The 21,369-nt window shown below is 39.5% G+C and overlaps 1 protein-coding gene across 2 annotated transcripts in view; it reads left to right on the top strand.

Moving 5' to 3' along the window:
• Window positions 1-21,369, top strand: part of parga (poly (ADP-ribose) glycohydrolase a) — a 165,024-nt gene that overhangs the window by 55,831 nt on the left and 87,824 nt on the right. For both annotated transcript variants that reach the window (XM_073025591.1, XM_073025592.1), the window contains exon 8: window positions 19,608-19,700. In XM_073025591.1, the coding sequence (XP_072881692.1) occupies window positions 19,608-19,700 (93 nt within the window). The remainder of the gene's footprint in view (window positions 1-19,607; window positions 19,701-21,369) is intronic.

Genomic DNA, 21,369 nt, shown 5'->3' with positions numbered 1-21,369 from the left:
GAGAAAGTTATAGGCAAGGTTATAAGTATGAGGAAGGCCATTTCAGCTTGTAATTCACCCGAGTATCAGACATCGCCTATTTTTAAAAGATTTTTTTCCGTCAAGGCTGTAGCCAAGTGTATTCATACTTTATGTGAAGAAAAGCTTGCTGTCATTTATAGCTGTGCTTTGACCACTTTGAGCCTGTGACCTTGTGATTCTACTGGCATTTAGCTTAAAATACAGTTCTTGGTGTCCCTTTGCCATCCCACGGCTGATTGTTTCTAGCTGGTTCAAAACTGTTTTTTTTCCAGCTGCTTCTCATTTTTAAAAAAAACTGAACAGAAAGCAAGAAGAGATACTTTGGTTGCTGTCATGTAATTTCTTTGCTCTAAATCACTTTCTTGCACTGTGGTCCAAAAACATTATGCAAGACCATAAGACATGGGAGCAGAATTAGGTCATTTGGTCCATAGAGTGTGCATCGCCATTCCATCACGGCTGATTTATTACCCCTTTCAAACATATACCTCTGCCTTCTTCTCTCATAACCCTTGACAACCTTACTAATCAAGAACCCATCAACCTCCTTGGGTGACAGGGTGAAGATATGTCTCTACCAAAGAAGCTGTCAGGCACTTCTTCCCTCTGCTAACCTGAAGGTCACCCTTGGGCAAGGTGTAGTACCTGTTTAGCCCTCCAATAAGCAAAAGGAGTAGAGATGTTTATCCATCCAGAACAAATCTCAGCTGAGAAAATTACCATTACAACATTTCAAGTTTATTTCAAATAGTGGAGATGGTGATGCTTCATATGGGTATGGGTAATTGAGATCAAAATATCATTGAGAGTTTCAGTGGAAATTGCCTTTGCTTACAAAATGAGAACTTGGTAACCTTGCTGTACTTGTTAGAACTATTTTGGTTCAAATTTGTTTGTAGTCTGGTTCATTAATAATTGCCCTCTGCTCTGATATTCATAATATTCACTTCACAGGACAAAAACTGACATCAATGAGTAAAAGAAACTTAGGGAAAATTCTCTGTATGGACATCATAGATTTTTCTTTGTTATGGTATGTGTAGCTGCCAGCAGATGGCGTTGTTTAATCATTTTACATTTATCCTCTGGATGTCAGAATCAAGTTTATTGTCACTGATTTGTGTCGTGAAATTTGTTGTTTTTTGGCAATTATGGTTTATGAATATGTGTGCTTCAATGCCAAAGAATTACTTCTATAGTATACTTATGTATGTCACAGATATTTACATAATTGATTAATTGCATTTAATGGTATTAGAATGATTAGAAGATAGAATAGAACTTTTGTCATTGCCCAAGATGAGATTGCACTGCTACTCCAGTTTGTGCAAATTTGATATTTACAATGCTTGTAGTACAGCTTAATTTAAAAAAACCCTATTTACATGCAACAAGTGACTTTGATAGTTCATAACACTTCAAAGGCCTTTGGCAAACTAGGGTGTAGAATTACTCGGCTGCACACAACCCTCGAGAAGAAGCTGTTGTTCAGTCTTGCTGTCTTGGTTTAGACATTTCTGTATCTCCTACCAGATGGCAGGAAATTGAACAGACAGTGTCTGGGATGGGATGGGTTAATAATCAGGGTTGGGGGGGTGTGGTTGATGTGCACTTTCCTAACTTCATTGTCTCAGTTTAATTAGTGAGAAGGTCAAAAATCCAATTACAGATTGATGTGCTGAGACCTAGATTGTGGAACTTCACAACACACACAGGCCAGGCAGCATCTATGGAAAAGATGCTGAAGGGTCTTGGCCGGAATTGTCGATTGTACTCTTTTTCCTTAGATGCAACCCGACCTGCTGAGTTTCTCCAGCATTCCGTGTGTGTTGCTTGGATTTTCTCTTGCTTGTTGTGGAGCTTGACAGTCAGCTTGTTCAGTAGTATGGTGTTAAAGGCAGAGCTGTAATCAATGAAAAGCATCCTGATGTAGGTGTCTTTGTGCTCCAAGACAGTATGGGATCTTCAGTTAATCTATTTGCTTTATAGGCAAACTGGTACTGGTCCAAGGTAGTTGAGATGACATCTTTGATGTGGCACATAACCATTCTTTCAAAGCATTTGGCAACTATGAGAGTGAGTGCCACTGGTCTGCAGATATTAAGGCATGTTCCCATTGGCATTTTTGGGGATTGATACAAGACCATAAAACGTAGAAGCAGAATTAGGCCATCTAGCCCTTTGAATCGGCTCCGCTATTCAATCATGGCTGATCCTTTTTTTTTCTCCTTCTCAACCCCATTTTCCGGCCTTCTCCCTATAACCTTTGATGCCACGTCCAATCAAGAACCTATTAATCTCTGCCTTAAATACACCCAACAACCTGGCCTCCGCAGCTGCATGTGGCAACAAATTCCACAAATTCATCACCCTTTGGCTAAAGAAATTTCTCCACGTTTCTGTTTTGAAAGGGTGCCCATCTATCGTGAGGCTGTGCCCTCTTGTCCTAAACTCTCCCACCATAGAAAACATCCTTTCCACATCTACTCTCTCTAGGCCTTTCAACATTAGAAAGGATATGATGGTTGCTACTTTGAAGCATACTGGAATGGTAGCCTCTGATAGCGAGAGATTGCAAATACCAGTCAGAACTCTGCCAGCTGGTTGGCGGAGTCTCTGAGGACCTGTCTTGGCACACCACCTGGTCCCACTGCTCTGCGTGCGTCATCATGGCGGAGTACATGCCTCACCTCGTATGTTCAGTGTTAGCGCAGTTCCCCCATCTAATGTTAAGGCCCTCATCACTGGTTCCTTATTGTTCTTATCAGAGTGAGCAAAGAAGCTCTTCGACTAATATGTCGTCACCATGAGTAGAAAAGGAGAGCTTTCCTTTGTACTATGAGATGGATCTGATGCCTTCCCAAACATGCCAGGGATTGATGGTGTTACAGAAATATGTCTTAATCTGTACTTTATGTCTATACTTGCCGGTCTTGAATCCTCTCTTAAGATTCGCTCAGGCCTCGCTGCATGCCTTGGCGTCACTGGATCTCCAAACAGTGTTAGGTGCTTTGAGCAGGTTCTGAATCTCGTTCATCCATGGCTTCTGGTTTGGGAATACCCTTATGTTTTTGGTGGTGATAACACTGTCTATGTAGAATTTGATATCATGCATAACTGTGGTCGTGTATTCCTCTAAATCAATGCCCAAGTTGATAGTCTGGCGTGCAAACAGACTCCAATCAGTATTCTCAAAACAATCAAAACTGGAGCTGGTTCCCCCAGGCCTACCTGGGAGGTTGGTTTCTCCTTCTTTACCACTTATTTATACACTGAGATCAGATGCAAAGATAGATGATCAGACAGTCCCAGGTGAGGGCACGGGAAAGGCCCTATATGCACCTGTGATGTTGGTGTGCACCCAGTCCGGTGTGTTATTACCCCTCAGACAGCAATTCACATTCCAATGGAATTTAGGGAATACAGTTTTAAGGTTAGCCTGATTAAAATTGCCAGCTCCAATGAAGGCACCATCAGCATGAGCAGCCAGTGCTTAACAATAGCATCACGCAGTTGAGCTAATGCGGACTTGTCTGCAGAGGTAAATAAACTGCTGGAATATAAACAACAGTGATTTCTCTTTGTGGCAGAAAGGGCCTGCACTTTATCATTAGGTATTCCAGATTGGGACAGTAGTAGCTTTCAATAATAACTAAATTAGTACACTTGGCAGTGTTAACATAAAGGCACAAACCACCGTCTGATCTCTTGCCAGATCTGTGCATTCTGTCGGTTCTGAAGGCCATTTGGCCTGCTAGCTCAATAGCTGCCTTGTGGCTTGTGGTCAGGTACCTTGTGGTCCAGCCATGTTTCTGTGAAGATCATAGCACAGCACTCTAGTAGGTTCTTCTGCAAGGTGTCTTAATTGAATTTCGCCATTTTGTTAGCGATCGACTGTGCATTTGCTAGGAAGGCAGTTGCCAGCGGGGGCTTGAAAGGTGAGTCTCTTGTTTGGTTGGTATATCAGCTCTCTTGCTGATCTTCTGCCTTCCTTATAGTGGCATTGTCAGCATCTTCTGACTGGTGCCTTACCTCACGGTGAAGTTGCAATGATCTTGGTTGGTAGCGATCTCATGATCTTAAACAGCAGATGTTGTAAATGTTTGAAATAGGTGAGGCGTACATATCCTAAGGAGCTCCTGTTGGCTGTACAGTTTAATTGAGGAAAATGTTTCGTTAGATCGGAAAGCTGTAAGCTGCTGCGACTGTCTGTGCCAACATAACTATACATCAAATGTATCATATCCATGAAAATGAATCTTTCTCATATCTGTAGGTTTCATATGAGTCTAGGACTTGCGTCTTGATTAGAAAACTGAGACTTTTTTCAAGCCTTTTACCTAGATTTACTGAGCAGATTGGTTTGGCTGATACTGTAATGCATTTCTAAGGGATGTTATGCTCAAATGAAATTGAGATCCTCCTGCCATTTAATAGTGTTGAAGTAATATACTCATGTCAACATCCAGCTTTCTGACTACAAACCTATCAGTATAAATCATAATGACTATTTGCCTTCATAGCTTAAGGAAAGCAAGTGTTGATGTTGGTTGTGGAGTGAAGTTTAGTGTTGGGGAAAAAATTAGTTTCTCTTCAGGTTCTGGTGAATCTGAGACGGGAGACTACAGACGCTAGAACCTGGAAAAAAGAGAATGCCGGAGGAATTCATTGGGTCAGTGGAGGGAATTGGAACAGTCGTTGTTTTGGGTCAAGACCCTTCACCTGGACTGAAGGATAGACGGGAGATGATGAGTAAAAAGAGGTGAGGGGAAAACGTGGCACCAGGGTTGGCAAGTGATAGGTGGATCCAGGTGAGGAAGGGTGACAGACAGACGGACGGACGGAAGAATGGAAATAGTGACAAAGCCTGGGAGGTGATGGATAGAAGCAGCAAAGTTCACTTTCTCAATAAAGTCTCCATTTTCCTCCCCCTCAGATGGCCCAACATAATTGTTCCTGGTGATTTTGTATGTGATTTTTTTTTTTTTAGAGAATTCTATTATGTTTCTTTGTTTTGTGAGTGCCTGCAAGAAGATGATTCTCAAGGTTGTATATCATATACATACTTAACAAATAAATTTGAACTTTGAACTTGATTGCTGAAATTGCTGCCACAGTTAATGTAAATTTTACCACTGGAGTTATAATTTATTGTGAAGCATTTTAAGCAATTTTAATGTGATTATAGTTTTGTTCATTCTGGCAATGTTACTGTTTCAGTTTTATTTTGACTTTCTGCAAAATATGTAAATGTATACCATTGATTTTGCAGGTCATTTGTCAGTTGAGCTGCTGTCAAAAACACTTAAGTAAATTTCTAGTTATTTAAGAACTGCTTGGTCTAAACCAGATCTTCACAGTAAAGATACCCTGTGGATAATCAAATTAGAGAAAGCTAATAGCTTAAAACCTTTTCTTATCAATGGAAATTTAATAAAGGAATTCCATGAAAATTTGATTATCCTGAGCAATCACACAATGACTACAGTGATAGAGGAAGTGTCATTGCTTCTAATTCTTACTTTAAAAAGAATTAAAATGGGTTTTCCAAGCATGTCTTTGATACAAACAGTAAGAGCCCTGTGTTCATATTAACAATCTTTCTGGAAACTAAAATGAACATGTAGGAGGAAAGCATGGCAGATTCACTTTTGATTTTAAAAAAAAAAAGAACTGATTTTCAGAAGTATAAGATTTTAAAAAAACACTCCAGTTCAGACAGTTGTTGAGGTGATTATTGCAAAATAAAACACCTAAATGAGTCTGAAATGCTCCCTGTTGTATTCCATGGGTCCATACTAAATTGACTTTAATTTCTCGACAAAATCTGTGCATTAATTTAAATTGGATCTTGTGTTTAAGTTGGAGCTTAGTGGAATTGCCTACAAGCAAAACCTGGACTACAAGCAAAAGCATAAAGACTAGAGCACAATTTGAGAAAGATTTGAGCAGATCCATGCCCCAAGCTACGTAGATCATTGCACGTGACATGACATTTGTAAATTAAACATCTGGTGTGAAGTTGAATTTAGTATGTTTTTAAGTACACTATAAATATCTGGATATCTTAGCAAATTATTGCAATGTCATTTTAAATATTTTGAGTAAATAGATTCCTATAGCCAGTTTTTTAAGTTTGAAAAAGAAAATCCAATTTACAACCTGGAAGCATGTACATATTGAATTTCATGGCAAAAGTGTTTATAGTATTTTCCCATCTTGGTCTGAGTTAGAGTTGAGGTGAAGTGTTATTGCCTCAGGGCAGCATTTTGACCAAGTATGGCATCATTCAGTTAAGGTAGAATTGAAGTCAATGGTAACCTTGGAGGATACATCCCACTACCTGAGACTTAAAAAGAAAATGATTCTTTGATCATCTCGGTTTTGTACATTCCTGTAAGACGAGGGTTCACATCCTTTTTTTTTAAATGCTGTGGACCCTTGCCATTAATCAAGGGGTCCATGGATCCCAGTTTGGGGACCCTTGCTGTAGGAGTTTCTTGGGCAGCATCTTGGTCTCAGTCAAATTCAACAGTAATATCATGCTTGGCTTGAATGGGGTGTCCATAAAACTGAACGCAGCATCAATTAATCCTCTGCACTAAATATTCACTACCTCCCTGCACTATGCGTGCAATGAGAAGTATTCATCAAATGTTCTGCGCCAGATGCCAAAGTTTATTTGATAACACCCAGACTCATTGTCCGCCATTGACAAGTGGCAGATGAGAAGCCATTTCCTGCAGTCATGCACCAGCCTGACTTAAATGTTATATTTCTGTGTTGAAATTCCTTAACCAGGAACACTATAGAATTGAAGAGGGGCTTTGCCATTATCTACTAAAAGAGGTGTTAGCATTGGAGAGGGTTTAGAAGAGGTTCATAAGAATGACTCTGGGATTGTAAGTGTTAATGTGTAAGGAGCATTCAAGTAAAGAGACCAGAACTGCATGAGGTAGTCCAAATGCATCCTTGCCAGTACCCCTGTACAGCTGCAACATAATCTCCCTTAAATTCATGTTGGTGATGAAAGCAACATTCCATTTGCCTTCTTAATAACCTGTTGCTTCTGCAAACCAACTTTTGCAATTCATGCACAAGTCCCTCTGTACAGCAGCATGCTTCAATCTTTCACCTTTTAAATAATAATGGGGGAAGAATTTATTCTGCATTTACTGTCTCTTTCAGAATTTCCTTCAGTTAACTACACGGCTTAGCAGCCAGGACTGAGAAGGCAAAGAAGTGAGAATTGAAACTTGTTTATAACGTGTGGAATTCAATAGCTAACACCCACTGAGGATGCAGACTGATTTGACACTTTTAAACATCAACCCAAAACCTCTTTATTTAGAGCAACACACACAGAATGCTGGAGGAACACAGCAGGTCAGGCAGCATCTGTAAAAATGACGAACAGTCGACATTTTGAACCAAGACCCTTCTTCTGGACTGGAAAGGGGAAGACACCAGAATAAAAAGGTGATGGGAGATGAAGGAGTACAAGCTAGAAGGTGATAGGTGAACCCAGCTGGGTAGCAAAAGTAAAAGATCGGAGAAGGAAGGAGTCTGATAGAAAAGGAGGGCGAATAATGGGAGAAGGGGAAAAAGGAGGGGCACCAGTGGGAGGTGATAGGCAGTTGAGGAGAAGAGGCCAGAGTGGGGAATAGAAAAAAGAGGGAAAGGGGAAGAGAAGAAAAAAAAACAAAATAGAGAAATCAATGTTCATGCCATCAAGTTGGAGGCTACCTAGACGGAATACAAGATGTTGCTCCTCCACCTTGAGAGTGGCCTCATCTTGGCACAAGAGGAGGCCATGGATGGACATGGTGGACCAGGAATGTGGATAGGAATTGAACTGGTTGGGCACCAGGAAATTCTGCTTTTTGCGATAGAGCAGAATTGCTCGATAAAGCTGTCTCCCAATTTCGAACAGGTCTCTCCCATGCAGAGGAGGCCACATCAGGAGCAGCCAATACAATGGACAACCCCCCCCCCCCCCCCCCCAAATACACTGGTGAAGTGTTGCCTCACCTGGATTGACGGTTTGGGGCCTTGAATGAGGGTGGGGGAAGACAGACAGACATACTTTATTGATCCTGAGGGAAATTGGGTTTTGTCACAGCCGCACCAAGAATAGTGAAGAAATATAGCAATATATTTGCTATAAGAGGTGAATGGACAGGTGTAGCACTTTGGCCAATGGTAGGGTTACTTGCCAGGAGGGATGTTAGTGTGGAGGGATAACTGGACAAGGGAATCATGGACGGAGCGATCCTTGTGGAACTCTATCCCTGTAAAGAAGGCAGGAAAATGGGATGAGAGCAGGTGTTCGGGAAGCAGAGGAGATGTGGGTACAGGCAGTATCAATGGTGGAGAAAGGGAAACCCTGTTCTTGAAAAATGAGGTCATCTCTGATGTCCTGGAAAGAAAAGCCTCATCCTGGGAACAGATGCGGTAGAGATGAAGGAACTGAGAAAAGGGAATAGCATTTTTACAGGAGATAAGCTGGGAAGATCTATAGTCAAGATATCTTGTGTATCAGTAAGTTTATAAAAGATGTTGGTGGACAGTTTGTCTTCAAAGATGGAGACAGAGATATCGAAAAAGGAGAGAGATAGACCAAATGAATTTAAGGGCAGGGTAGAATTTTGAAGCAAAGTTGATAAAATTGATGAGCTCAGTATGGGCACGTGAAACAACAATGTAGCATTTAAAGAATTGGGGAGCATTACCAGGGAAAGCATAGAATACAGACTGTTCTACACAATATCTAAAAGGCAGGCAAGGCTGACCTTTAAATTTGGAGAAAATGAGAGGAGTGGAAGGAGAAATTGACTGTGAAGACCAGTTCTCACAGATGGTTCAGGGAAACCAGTTGGATCTTTTGTTGAGAAAGAAGTGGACAGCTTTAAAGCCTCTTTGATGGGGATAGAAGTGTATTGTTCCCCTTACCTACATCTTGTCCATTTCCTGAACATTGGCTCTCACCCCATCTTCCTGCCATCTTGTTTCTCTTGTCCTTACCTACCACCCCATGAGTCTCCTCATGCAATACATCTTTCTCAGAAACTTCCACCATCTTCAGTGGGATGCTACCACCAAACACCTCTTTATCTCTCCACCACTCCGCTTTCTGCTGGGATCGCTCCCTCCGTGATTCCCTTGTGTCCATTCATCTCTCTCCTTGCATGTATCTCTGCGAGCAACAGAAATGTTGCACCTGCCCATTCACCTCTTCTCTCACCTGAAAGCAGGGCCCTAAACAGTCCTTACAGGGGAGGCAACACTTCACCTGCGAATCCAAGGGTCAGCTATTGTATCCGGAGCTCCCGATGCAGCCTCCTCTTCATTGGTGAGACCTGATATAAATTGGGGAACCACTTCATCAAGCACCTCTGCTTCATCTCAAAAAGTAGAATTTCTCGCGCCTGAATTTCCTGCTAATGTGGGACGTGTCTTAATTTTCCGTATTTTACTTCATTTATCAGATCTGAATTGCTTAAAATGCTGGGTAAATGTCCTTTTGAAATCGTTGAATTCTTTGTAACCTCCACCTTTTTGTCAACTTCCAGATATATTACAAATACTGAATTGGGCAGTTTAAATCAGTTGCCTTTTGGAAGTGATATATTTCTTTCCAGAGTTACTCCAAATCTCACAAGCATTAATTCTTGTTGCTGAGTCAAAACTTTGGATTTAACTTCCTGTGGATTTGTTTAAATTAAAATCTCTCCACTTCACCTTGGCTGATTCACTTAATAATTTTCTGTCTCTGAATAGTATCATTCCCTTTGCAGCCCTTGGCTATATATCATGAACAAAAGCTATTGGTACTATCGTCAAAGGTTACGAGGAGAAGGCAGGAGAATGGGGTTGAGAGTGATAATGAGTGTGACATGATGGAATGGTGAGCAGACCCGATGGGCCACATGGCCTAATTCTGTTCTCATGTGAGCTGAAAAGTGTGAAGAATAGAGCACTTGAAATTTACTCCCTGGGATCTCAGTTAATTCCTAACCCCAACCAGAATGACTTAGATTTATACTTTAGCAATGCATATTACATACATTTTTTTGACAGGGTTCAATTGAAATTCAAAATAATAGGATTGTATTTTAAAGTTGGTTATGATATAATGATACATTACTTTTTTGAAAATGCTCAATTAAGTTTATCTTGTTATTCCATTGTCAGGAAACTTGAATTGCCAGTTGTTTTAAATTTGCATTTGGGAAGAAAATAAAGTTGCAGTTAAAAAGAAAACATTGGAACTTGAATTAATTATAAAGGTTTCCTTTGGATTTGAACAAGATGTTCACAAACAGTAAATACCAAATATAATTGGGATCAATGTGTCAGTATTTTAATAGAATGATTTAATTAATGCAGCCTGTCATGTTTGACAATTTTCTTTTGAGATTAAATCTCCAGTTGAGTTTTCATATGGCAGAAAACCCTTTTTATGGAGTGAGTTTAAAGCTGCATAATTTGGTGGTCTAATTAAATGTAGAAATGATAGATACACTTTTGTTCAGAATTATTTTGCATTCTTCTTGCTTCTAATCAGAAAGCAGAGTAATTGAGGAGCATGGCTGACATTTGTGGGCATCTTGCATCACATGAATACAATTGAGTTTATTACCCTCAAGTAAATAAAGACGAGAAAATCCAGTTAATTATTTTCTGCTGAGCCTCTCAAGGTTGAGCCTGCAGGTGAGGGAGGTTTGAGTGGTATTGAGAATGACAGTTTGTATAAATGGCAACTCTAATATTGTCAGTTTTGTTACAAATCAAATCTATCTTCTAAAGATCTCTAAATTAATGAATATATCTAATGTCGTGTTCCTCTGGAGCCTGATATTCATCAGGTAAGCAACAAAAACCAGTCTGGAAATGTATAATGTTGGAAGTTAAAATTTTATCTTCCATGCCGTCAGTCTGATGTTTAAATAATCCCACCAAACCTTTTTACACCATGGACCCTTAACTGAGGAGGTTTGTGGACTTCATAAAGTGACACCATAGCCCTGCAGAAGAGGGAAGGGGCACCTTATACCTCCAATGGTAGAGGTATATCTCTGCCCCAAGACACTTAACATTGTACATAAGAACCTCTAAATCTCTAGTATTTGATATTTTAGAAGACCTGCCCTCTTCCAACCCTCATGCATTAGGATATTAATTGTAGAACCATAAAATGTTGCCTGAGTGATGTTGCACAAGCTGGGATTAAAATAGTGGCTGTCTTAATCTGGATTGACAAACTTAAAGAAATACAGTCTTGTCAACCTCTAGTGTTTGACACGTCATTTTTGTAAGCATGTGATTCGTCAGTAACATCTTGCTTATAAGGGAACAGTTGTGGATATTTTACAGTGACTGATGAGTCAGGGATGGGAAAGGTGAAAAAACTTGTCAGTGCATTAAATAAGTACATGATTAAATTTTAAACATAACAAACAGGAGCAGATGTAGGCCTAATGACCCCTTCGGATAGCTCCACCTTTCAGTAGGATCATGGCCTCAATGCCACGTTCCTATGCTTTCCCCAAACACCTTGACTCTGTTTTGAATTCAGAGTACCCGCCTTGGAAATCTTCAATTTCTCTGCTTTCAACTCTCTGAGTTTGAAAATTTCAGAGTTACGTACCTCCAAGAAGAAATTCCCCTTAATATCTGCCTTAAATGGACAACCTCTTGGAAATTTTGTCCCACACCCCCCAGCATTAAACATCCTCTCAGCGTCTACCCTATTTATTTTACCCCTCAATCGCATATTTAAATAGATTCACTTTACTCTTCTAAACTCCAGTAAGTAAGTACAAACCCAATCTGCTTAGCCTCTCTGCATAAGCCCACCCCTTCATCTCAGGAGTTAACCTAATGAACCTTCTTTACTTTGCATGAAAGTGTATTCTTATCCAAGTACAGAGATCTAAATTCTACATATTACTCCAGTGTGTTCTTGTATGGGGTGGCAAGGTAACATAATGGTTAGCATAATGCTATTATGGCACTAGAAACCCAGGTTCATTTCCACCGCTGCCTGTAAGGAGTTTGTACATTCTCCCTGTGACCACATGGGTTTCCTCCAGGTGCTCTAGTTTCTTCCCACATTCCAAAGATGTACGAATCAGTAGTTTAATTGGTCACATGGTTGTAAGTGGTGGCATGGATTTATTGGGTTGGAAGGGCTTATTACCATACTGTATCTCAAAGTAAAATATAAAAATACTCTGTGCAATTACATCAAAACATCTTTAATTTTATACTACATGCTTGTTGCAATAAGGTCCAACATTCCATTACCCTACATATTTCCTTGCTGTACCTACCTGCTTTTTCCACATTTTATGTATTAAGGATTACTAGATCTCTTTGTGCTATGGCATTTTATATTGTCAGTCAATTATTTTTTTTCATTATTTCAAATCTCACACTTTGCTCATTTGCCAGCTTCTTACCATATCTATATCCTTTTGCAGGATTTTTATATTCTCTGTAATTTTCTAACCCATCCATTCTTGTATATCATCGGCATATTTGGCCTTCTTTACAGTCATCAATACAGACTCAGCACCAACTCCTGTGGCACTCCATTAGGTATTCATTGCCAGTCCAAACCTGACCCTTTCTGTTAGTTAGCCAATCCTCTGTTGATGTTAATGCATTACCCCCAACCCAGAACATGCCCTCTTTTCATTGTCACCATGTGGAAGGAGGTACCGAATCCAGAAGCACACACTCAGCAATTGAGGAACATTTTCCTCCCCTCTGCCATCCGATTCCTAAATGGACATTGAACCCATGAATACTACCTCACTACTTTTTTGTTATTTCTGTTTTTGCACAACTTATTTTAATTTAACAATTTAATAAACATGTACATACTGTATTCAGTTCTATGTGATCATGCATTGCATTATACTGCTGCAGCTAAGTTAACAAATTTCACAGCATAAGCTGGTGATGTTAAAACTGATTCTGATATGCTCTTCTTGTGCACTAACCTTGTTGAAATCCAAATGCACTACATCCACTGAAGCCACTCAACAGGTCAAGTGCCATTTCTTTCCACCGATGCTGTCAGATCTGCTGAATGGATCCCTGCTTTCCATATTTTATTTCACATTTCTAGATACTACTCTTTTCTATGATTTCTCTGGTACGTTCTAATTCCCAGTGATAAATGTGATTTCTGATTTGAATACAATCATTTATTTTTCAAATTACTGTGCTGCAATTCTGTAAGTTGTAAAGCTTTGATGGAAAATATTCAATCACAGCAAATTAAGTTTTGTGGCACAGATCACGCCCTTCTGGCCCAATGAGCCAATGCTGCCCAATTACATGTGACCAATTAATCTTATTAACCCATATGTCTTTGAAAGGTGGGTGGAAACTGGAGTGCCTGGAGGAAACCCACTCGGTCACAAGGTGGGGAGGTGGTGTTGTACATTTACTCCTGCTTACCTTAAATGCATGCCTTCTGGCATTAGACACTTCAACCCTGGGAAAAGGATATTGCCTGTCTATCTGTGCTTTTCACAATTTTATATACTTCAGATTTCCCCCCCCCCAAAAGGCTTGGGCGCTCCAGATAAAACAACAAGTTTATCCAAACTCTCATACCCTCTAATCTAGGCAACATCTTGGAGTTTTAGTGTGAAAATAAAAGCCAGAAATATTGTGAATTTACACCAAATTGTTATAAAGAAATAAATGTGTGTATTGGTCAAAGCAAGGTAGTTATTAAATTCCTTAAGTAATTTCTGCTTGTTTTTGAACAGAAATTGCAAACAATAAATTTACTTTTCATTCAAAAAATGCCTCATCTGAGTGAAAAGTCTAGCGACAGTCTCGGTTTGATGACATTGAAATATAGGACAGTCTAGGGAGTTGTAACAAAGGAATGCTGTCTATTTACTGATGCCTTTGGCTCTCAGCAGAGAAGCATGAATAATAACTTCTTTTTTAAACGACGCTTGTCAGCCCTTGCTTTTGAGGTTCAGTTGAAATACAGATGTGGATTTATAGTAGGTGAGATTACAAAATGATAGCCTCATGGATGAGTTTATTTTTAGTGGACTTGGTCCTTTGAAATTACATTTATTTGGCCCATGCTTGATTATGAATTTGACTTGAAATGTTTAGAACATAGCAATTCAAAGAGTTCATTCTTCCTATTGTCAATGTCTGTCAAAGTAAATCAAGTAAGTCATCTTATTGACATGGCTAAATAAAATACTATAAATCTCCACCTTTATGTACACAAGGGCATTAAACCTGCCTTTTTCCTTGATTACTGCTTCTCCTTCGTGATGTATGGAAATGCCTGTGGTCATGTGACAGATTGCAGTTTACTTGATTTGATGCATTGTCAAGTTTTGATTTAAGCCCACTAGGCCTGCTGCCTCAGCGCTTTCTCATCTCGTCCCGTCAGGGGTACTCATTCATTACCCACAGCAGAACAGTTTTACAGTGACAAGCAGTCATTAGTTATGACAGTATTTAGTCAAGCCTCTTTGTACCAATATAAATGTTCACTTTACTAAATTGCTAGTCAAGGCTGTCTGCCCAGGAAGTTGCCAACCTCCAACTAAATCAAGCCATTGCATTGCCTCCATTTAATCAACATTCTGCAAACCAGCCATGATAAAATTACTGAGTGATTGATTGTGCTGACATGTTCTAGCCAATATCTCTGTAAATCAATACTTGTGCAGGTCAGGTTTCTGAATATTTTTGTTTCAGATTTAATGCGGAGATGGCCACTCCTGTTATCATTCTCTTTATTAATAACCCAGTGCTTTTAGCAAGAATTTTTTAAAGTTCTGATTTTATAGTTTGTTAATCGTATATAAAAGAAAAGTCAGTATCTACATAATACGGATATGCAGAATATGTGAAGTTATCTTTCAGCTCGAATAAGACAAAGTCTTTTACCTTTTGACACTGCAAATGACCATTCTCCCCGATGAAATTTGAACACTAAGGTTGTGTTGATGAGCCTGTTGCTGTTTTGTGTATTCCAGAGTTGTGTTATGAAGCATGGAAATTTCGTATTCAAAGGACCTTTGATTAATCTGGATGGTAAAGCTGTGCAGTGTATAGAAAGTGTTGACAGGTGCCAGATATCAGCTGGACAATAAAAAGGCTGCATCCTTTGGTCACATGCTGAAGGCTGATTGCCTTTTCTTGTACGGCATTTCTCAGGAGTTGTCAGTATTTAAATGGTCTAGCAATTACAAAATGTCACTCACTATGGTCTCGTGGTCATGGTTGTAAAGCTCTGGTTGTGTTGAACTTTGTTTCCTTGATTTAAGATTGTTAGGTACGAATAACTTAAAAAAAATGACAAAGGTATTGACTGAAATCACTGGTGAGAATAATAGCATTCAAACAAAAGTTCAAAGTAAATTTATTATCAAAGGAATTATATGTCACAAAATACTTACATGTGATTCATTTGCTTGTAGGTATTCACAGTAGAACAAAGAAATGTAATAGAATCAATGAAAAACTAGTTTCTCATTCATAACAGAAATGTCTCTTTCTTGAATATTACAAGTAAGCTGCAAATCAAACTCACTTTGAACTATATTTCATTTAGGTATTAATCGCATCACTAGTTTTATATATTAGAAATTTAAGCAAGATTACAAGCAACTAATGTTCTGTGTGGTAAGGTATGTTAATTACATTGATGAACACGTTCCAAAGTTCAAAGTAAATTTATTATCCAAGTATATATGTCACCATATACTACCCTGAGATTCATTTTGTTGCATTCACAATAGAGAAAAGAAATATAACAGAATAAATGAAGAACTACAAACAATGACTGACAAGGAACCAATGTGAAAAGGATGACAAACTGCAGATACAAAAACTAAGCAGATAATAATAAATAGATAAATATGTAAATAAATAATACTGAGAACATGAGTTGTAGAATCTTTGAAAGTGAGTCCATAGGTTGTGTTCAGTATTGTGATGAGTGAATGGATAACCTGCCAGCTGTATAGGGATCAACCTTGTTGATGCTGGAATTTGTCCATGTTTTTCCAAGAGGCAGTCCAGATTTTTGTTGATTTCCAAGTTCCTGGGTGGGAAAATCTCAGTTTGTGCAGAGATAAACTTGGTGAAAACTCAGTTGGTCTTGGATGAGGAACTAGAGGAGTGTGTTAGTCAGTTTACAGATGATACAAGATTGTAGGTGTTGTGAATCATGTAGAAAGTTGTTGTAGGTTTCACAGGGATATCATCAGGATGCAGAGTTAGGCAATGATGTGGCAGATGGAGTTCAATCTGGAAAAGTGTGCAGTGATTCACTTTGGAAGATTGAACTTGAAGCCAGAGCCAGGGTTAATGGCAGAATACTTAGCAGTTTGGAGGAACAGAGGGAACTTGGCATCCATGTCTATAGATTGTTCAAGTTGGCTCACAGGTTGATAGGGTGGTTAAGAAGGCATTTGGTGTGTTGGCTTTCATTAGTTGGAGGATTGAGTTCAAGAGACACAAGGTATTGTTGCAGCTCTATAAAACTCTAGTTAGACCAGACTTGGAGTATTGTGTTCATTTCTGGTCACTTCATTATAGAAAGGCTGTGGAAGCTTTGGAGAGGGTGCAAAGGAGATTTACTAGAATGCTGCCTGGGTTAAAGAGCATGTCTTATGAGATTAAGTTGAGCGAGCTAGGGTTTTTCTCTTTGAAGCAAAGGAAGATGTGAGATGACTTGATAGAGATGTACAAGATGATAAGAGGCATAGCTAGAGTGGACAGACAGAAAATTTTACCCAGGGCAGAAATGGCTAATATAAGAGTGCATAATTTTAAGGTGGTTGGAGGAAAGTATGGAGCGATGTCAGAGGAGAGGGTGCAGAGGAGATTTACCAGAATGCTGCCTGGATTAGAGCGCATGCCTTATGAGAAAGTTTGAGCAAGCTAGGGCTTATCTCTTTGGAGGGATAGGAGAGGTGACGTAATAGAGGGGTATCAAATCATGAGAACATTTATTGAGCAGACAGCCGACACCATTTTTCTAGGGTGGAAATGGCCAAAATCATAGCACATCCATTTAAGGTGAGTGGAAAGTTGAAGGAGGATGTCAGAGGTAGGTTTTTATTTAAACACAGACTAGTGGGAACCTGGAATGCTGTGGCAGTGGTAGAGGCTGATACAGTATAGTACATTTAAAAGGCATTAGAGACACATCATTTCACCGATTAAAGCTTCCATCATTCACCGATTAAAGCAAAGAGGAAATTGAAACATCAAGGCGAATGCAAAAGGTGAGTGCTGGCTGCCTGCCTTTTGATCGCCAGTGGGATTGCACTGAAGCCCGAGAGGGGAGGCTGCCTTTCGCATACTGGCGGGATTCTCAGAGGGAAGACTGCCTTTTGATTGCTGGTGGGATCGCTCTACTGCCAGAAAGGGAAAGGCCTGCTGCTGTGCGTGGAGAATGTTTCTCAGGTTTTCCATGTTTTGGGTGTGGGCTTGGACTATAGACTCTTTTTCAGTCTGATAGTTTTTTAAAATATATTCTTTGTTTTTCACCTGATCGTTTTTTTGTGTGGAGGAGGGGGATTTGGGGGTCGATGATCGTACTGCTGTTCTTTGCTTTCTTGGTCTCATGGCTATCAGGAGAAGAAAAATTTCAGAGTTGTATACTTTGATAATAAATGAACCTTTGAACATGGAAAAATGGAGTGTTATGGCCTGTGTAGGAGAGTAGGGTTAGACTGATAGTGGAGTAGGTTTATATATTATTGTGGGCTCCACAGTTCCATGTGTATCCTACAGCAAGCAAGGCATTAATTATTTTTACAGATTAGTTTTCTTTTGCGGAAATTAGACTCTGTATGACCAAATGGGTTTCCTCCGGGTGCTCTGGTTTCCTCCCACATTCCAGAAAAAGTGCAGGTTAGTGTTAGTGAGTTGTGGCTGTGCTATGCTGGCAACTGAAGCATAGTGACACTTGCCAGCTACCCGTAGCGCATCCTCAGATTATGTTGATTGTTGGAGCAAGCAATGCATTTCACTGTATATTTTGATGTACATATGACAAAGCTAATCTTTAAAATTATGTTGTTCAGCCATAATGTTACATTGCTCCAGTAAGCAACCCTGTTCAATTTTGCTGATTTGTTGGAGGTTTAATGAGTGAGTACACCTTTCATGGGTGGTGTGTGGAGCTATGTCTCTACCATAGGAGGTATAAGGTGCTCCTTCCCTCCTCTAGTCTGCAGGTCACCCTTGGACAAGGTGTAGCACCTGCTTAGCCCCCCCCCCCCCCCCCCCCCCGGAAGATCAAGGTCATGTGAAGCCATGGGAGCAGGTGGTGGATGGTTGTATGAGCAATTGATGCATATCACAAGTCTTGGTTATACAACCACTGACGCCAGGCAGATCATCGCTGAAGAGTATTGATAATGGCTGGCTCACCTGTCTTGTAAAAACACTGCCAGAAGAAGGCAATGGCAAATCACTTCTGTAGAAAAAATTGCCAAGAACAATTATGGTCAAAGACAGAATGAAGACCAGGATCTGTGCAATGGAGCACATTTTTTAAAAATATAATCATTTACGGGATGTAGGCGTTACCAGCTAAGCCAGCATTTATTGTCCATCCCTAGTTGCCCTTGAGAAGGTGGTGATGAGCTGCCTTCTTGAACCGCTGCAGTCCCTGAGGTGTAGGTGCTTTTAGGGTGGGAATTCCATGATTTTAACCCAGTGACAGTGAAGGAATGGTGATATGTTTCCAACTCAGAATGGTAAGTAACTTGGAGGGGATTTCCAAGTGGTGATGTTCCCAGGTATCTGTTGTTCTTGTCCTTCTAGATGGTAGTGGTCGTGGGTCTGGAAGGTGCTGCCTTAGGGACTTTAGGAACATGATAGTTAGGAGCTATCATGATGAGGATAATATTTTTAAGTGATGTCAGTGGCAAGTCTTTACTGGAAAACATGTCTTTGACATCAACTTTTGGATCTCTGTGTTTAACAGCACATGTGCAGAGACAGATGTACCTTGTAATAATATTCAACACTGACAACCTTACAATTGTTGCAGCAAAATGCTGTCCATTTGATCTGCCCATTTCATTTGCTGTTGTGATTCCTACAACACACCATCTACATTTGCAGAATCTCTTGTATCCATGATTCCTGCAACCTGCTTTTAATTTTGACTTCAGAAATATTTTAATACATGTTTAGAAATAATTGCTAAAATGCATCCTCCTTTGAAAACCTATATGAAACTAAAGTGAGTATTGAACAAAAATCACTAATGGTTTTATAAAATCATGTTTTAATGAGGATGATATTTTAAAGATTAATTAATTAAAGATTAGTTAATTTCCCACTTATGTTCTTTAAGACATAAATGAGATCGTGGAGTATTAGTGTAATTCTGTGGTTGTAATCTGCCTAACAGTACATTGTATAATAAATTGTGTGATACCATGTGCACAAGCTCTTAATTTTAAAAACTCATTCAATTGTACTTGTATAGTAATACAAATTGCATTGCAGCACCATGTGTTTAATTATTGCAATACTGATAATGTTTCATTATTTTTTAGGATTTAAATGACGTGGAAACACAGCATCTTCTACAGTCCATTTTGCCGGAGATGGCTCAACTAGCACTACGGCTACCTACAGTTTGTACGCAGGTAGGTAATAAAAATTAGTAAGTCTTTCTTGAAGTCTTAACAAAATTCACTTAAATTCTGAGTTGCAGACCTAGGCTAGTACATTTTTTTTCTTATAAATAATAATTATTTCACCTTTTGTTACTTCAAAATAAGCACAATGCACATTACATTGAGGCAACCTGTCAATAGAATGAGTCTTCATAGGTAGTCTTCAACAATCTGTTCTCTCAGCATGTTTTATTCTGCCCAATAGTTGGAACCATGTTCAGTAAAAGAAGATTAGCATATGAATGACTGGCTATTATGCACAAAAATTGTTGTATTAATTTATATGATGTAAGGCAGTATTTTTCATAACTTTAATTCACTCAGAGGACATGTGCAGCAATCTTGGACACAGCAATACATCTGGTGAAGGTAGCCCTACAGTGCTCATAAACAAGAAGTTCTGGGATTAAACCAGCAGTAAAAATAGAACAACATATTCCCCTAAATTAGGATGGTTTACCTATGGAAGGGGACCAGCAGGTAATGGCATTCTTTGCTGTACTTGATGTGGGAGGCTTTTCCAAAATAGCCTTGGGAGTTAACTATAAGGCAATTTACAAATGGTATCCTTCCCTCCACTACCTGTAGGTCACCCTTGGGCAAGGTGTAGCACCTGCTTGGCCCTCACCCTCCCTGGTTAGGGTCATGAGAAGCCATAGGACCAGATGGTAGATGGTCGTATGAGCAGCTGGTGCATATCACAAATCCTGGTTATGTGACCACTAACACCAGGCAGACAGTCTCTGAAGAATATTGATAATGGCTGGGGTTATCTGTCTTGCAAAGACACTGCCTAAAAGAAGGCAATGACAAACGACTTCTGCAGAAAGATTTGCCAAGAGCAATCATGGTCGTAGACCAAGATCACCCACATCTTACAACACGGCAGATAATGATAATGATGATACATTGGAGACAGCACACAGTGTCTATCAGAGTGAATACTTAAGATGGTCGATGGGATGTTAAATCAAGTGGTTGCTCTGTCCTGAATGATATCAAGTGTAGTTGCAGTTGGAGATTAGTCCATCATGTTCCTGACTTGTAGATAATAAAGGTTTGTGATCATTTGGATGGTGGAAAGACTTCAGGAATCGGGAGGTAAGTTACATAGTGTGGGATACTTGGTCTTTACCCTTGTACAGGTATAGCCATAGTATTTATATGGCATAGTAGTTACCTCCCCAGCTGAAACAAACTACTGGTGGAACTCAGCGGGTCAGGCAGCATCTGTGGTGGCAAAGTGATGGTTTATATTTCAGGTCAAGACTTGCATCAGATTCTAATGTCTGTAATCTCTTTTGTCTTCAATATCACCATATTGTTGATGGTGATGGATTATAAATTCCAGGATTTGCTGATGATTATTGGCTAGTATGTGTGACATCAGTATTATTTGCCATTTATTAGCTTGTCTGTTCTGCTTAATGGACATGAATAAAGACTGCTTTGATTTCTGAGAGCTGGCAATGAGATTGAATATTGTGTAGTCTTTAGCAAATCTCTCCACTTCTGTCTTTGTGATGGAGTACAAGGACAATTGTCTTTGCTTTGCCTTTTTTCACAGTTAAACAAAAATGATAATAAAATAGAGAAAAAAATTAGTCCTGAAAAATGCTAAAACGACCATCAGGGACTG

The sequence above is a fragment of the Hemitrygon akajei genome, chromosome 21, assembly GCF_048418815.1.
Source record: "Hemitrygon akajei chromosome 21, sHemAka1.3, whole genome shotgun sequence".
NCBI classification, from domain to species: Eukaryota; Metazoa; Chordata; class Chondrichthyes; order Myliobatiformes; family Dasyatidae; genus Hemitrygon; species Hemitrygon akajei.
This window is presented reverse-complemented; position numbering and strand designations above follow the sequence as displayed.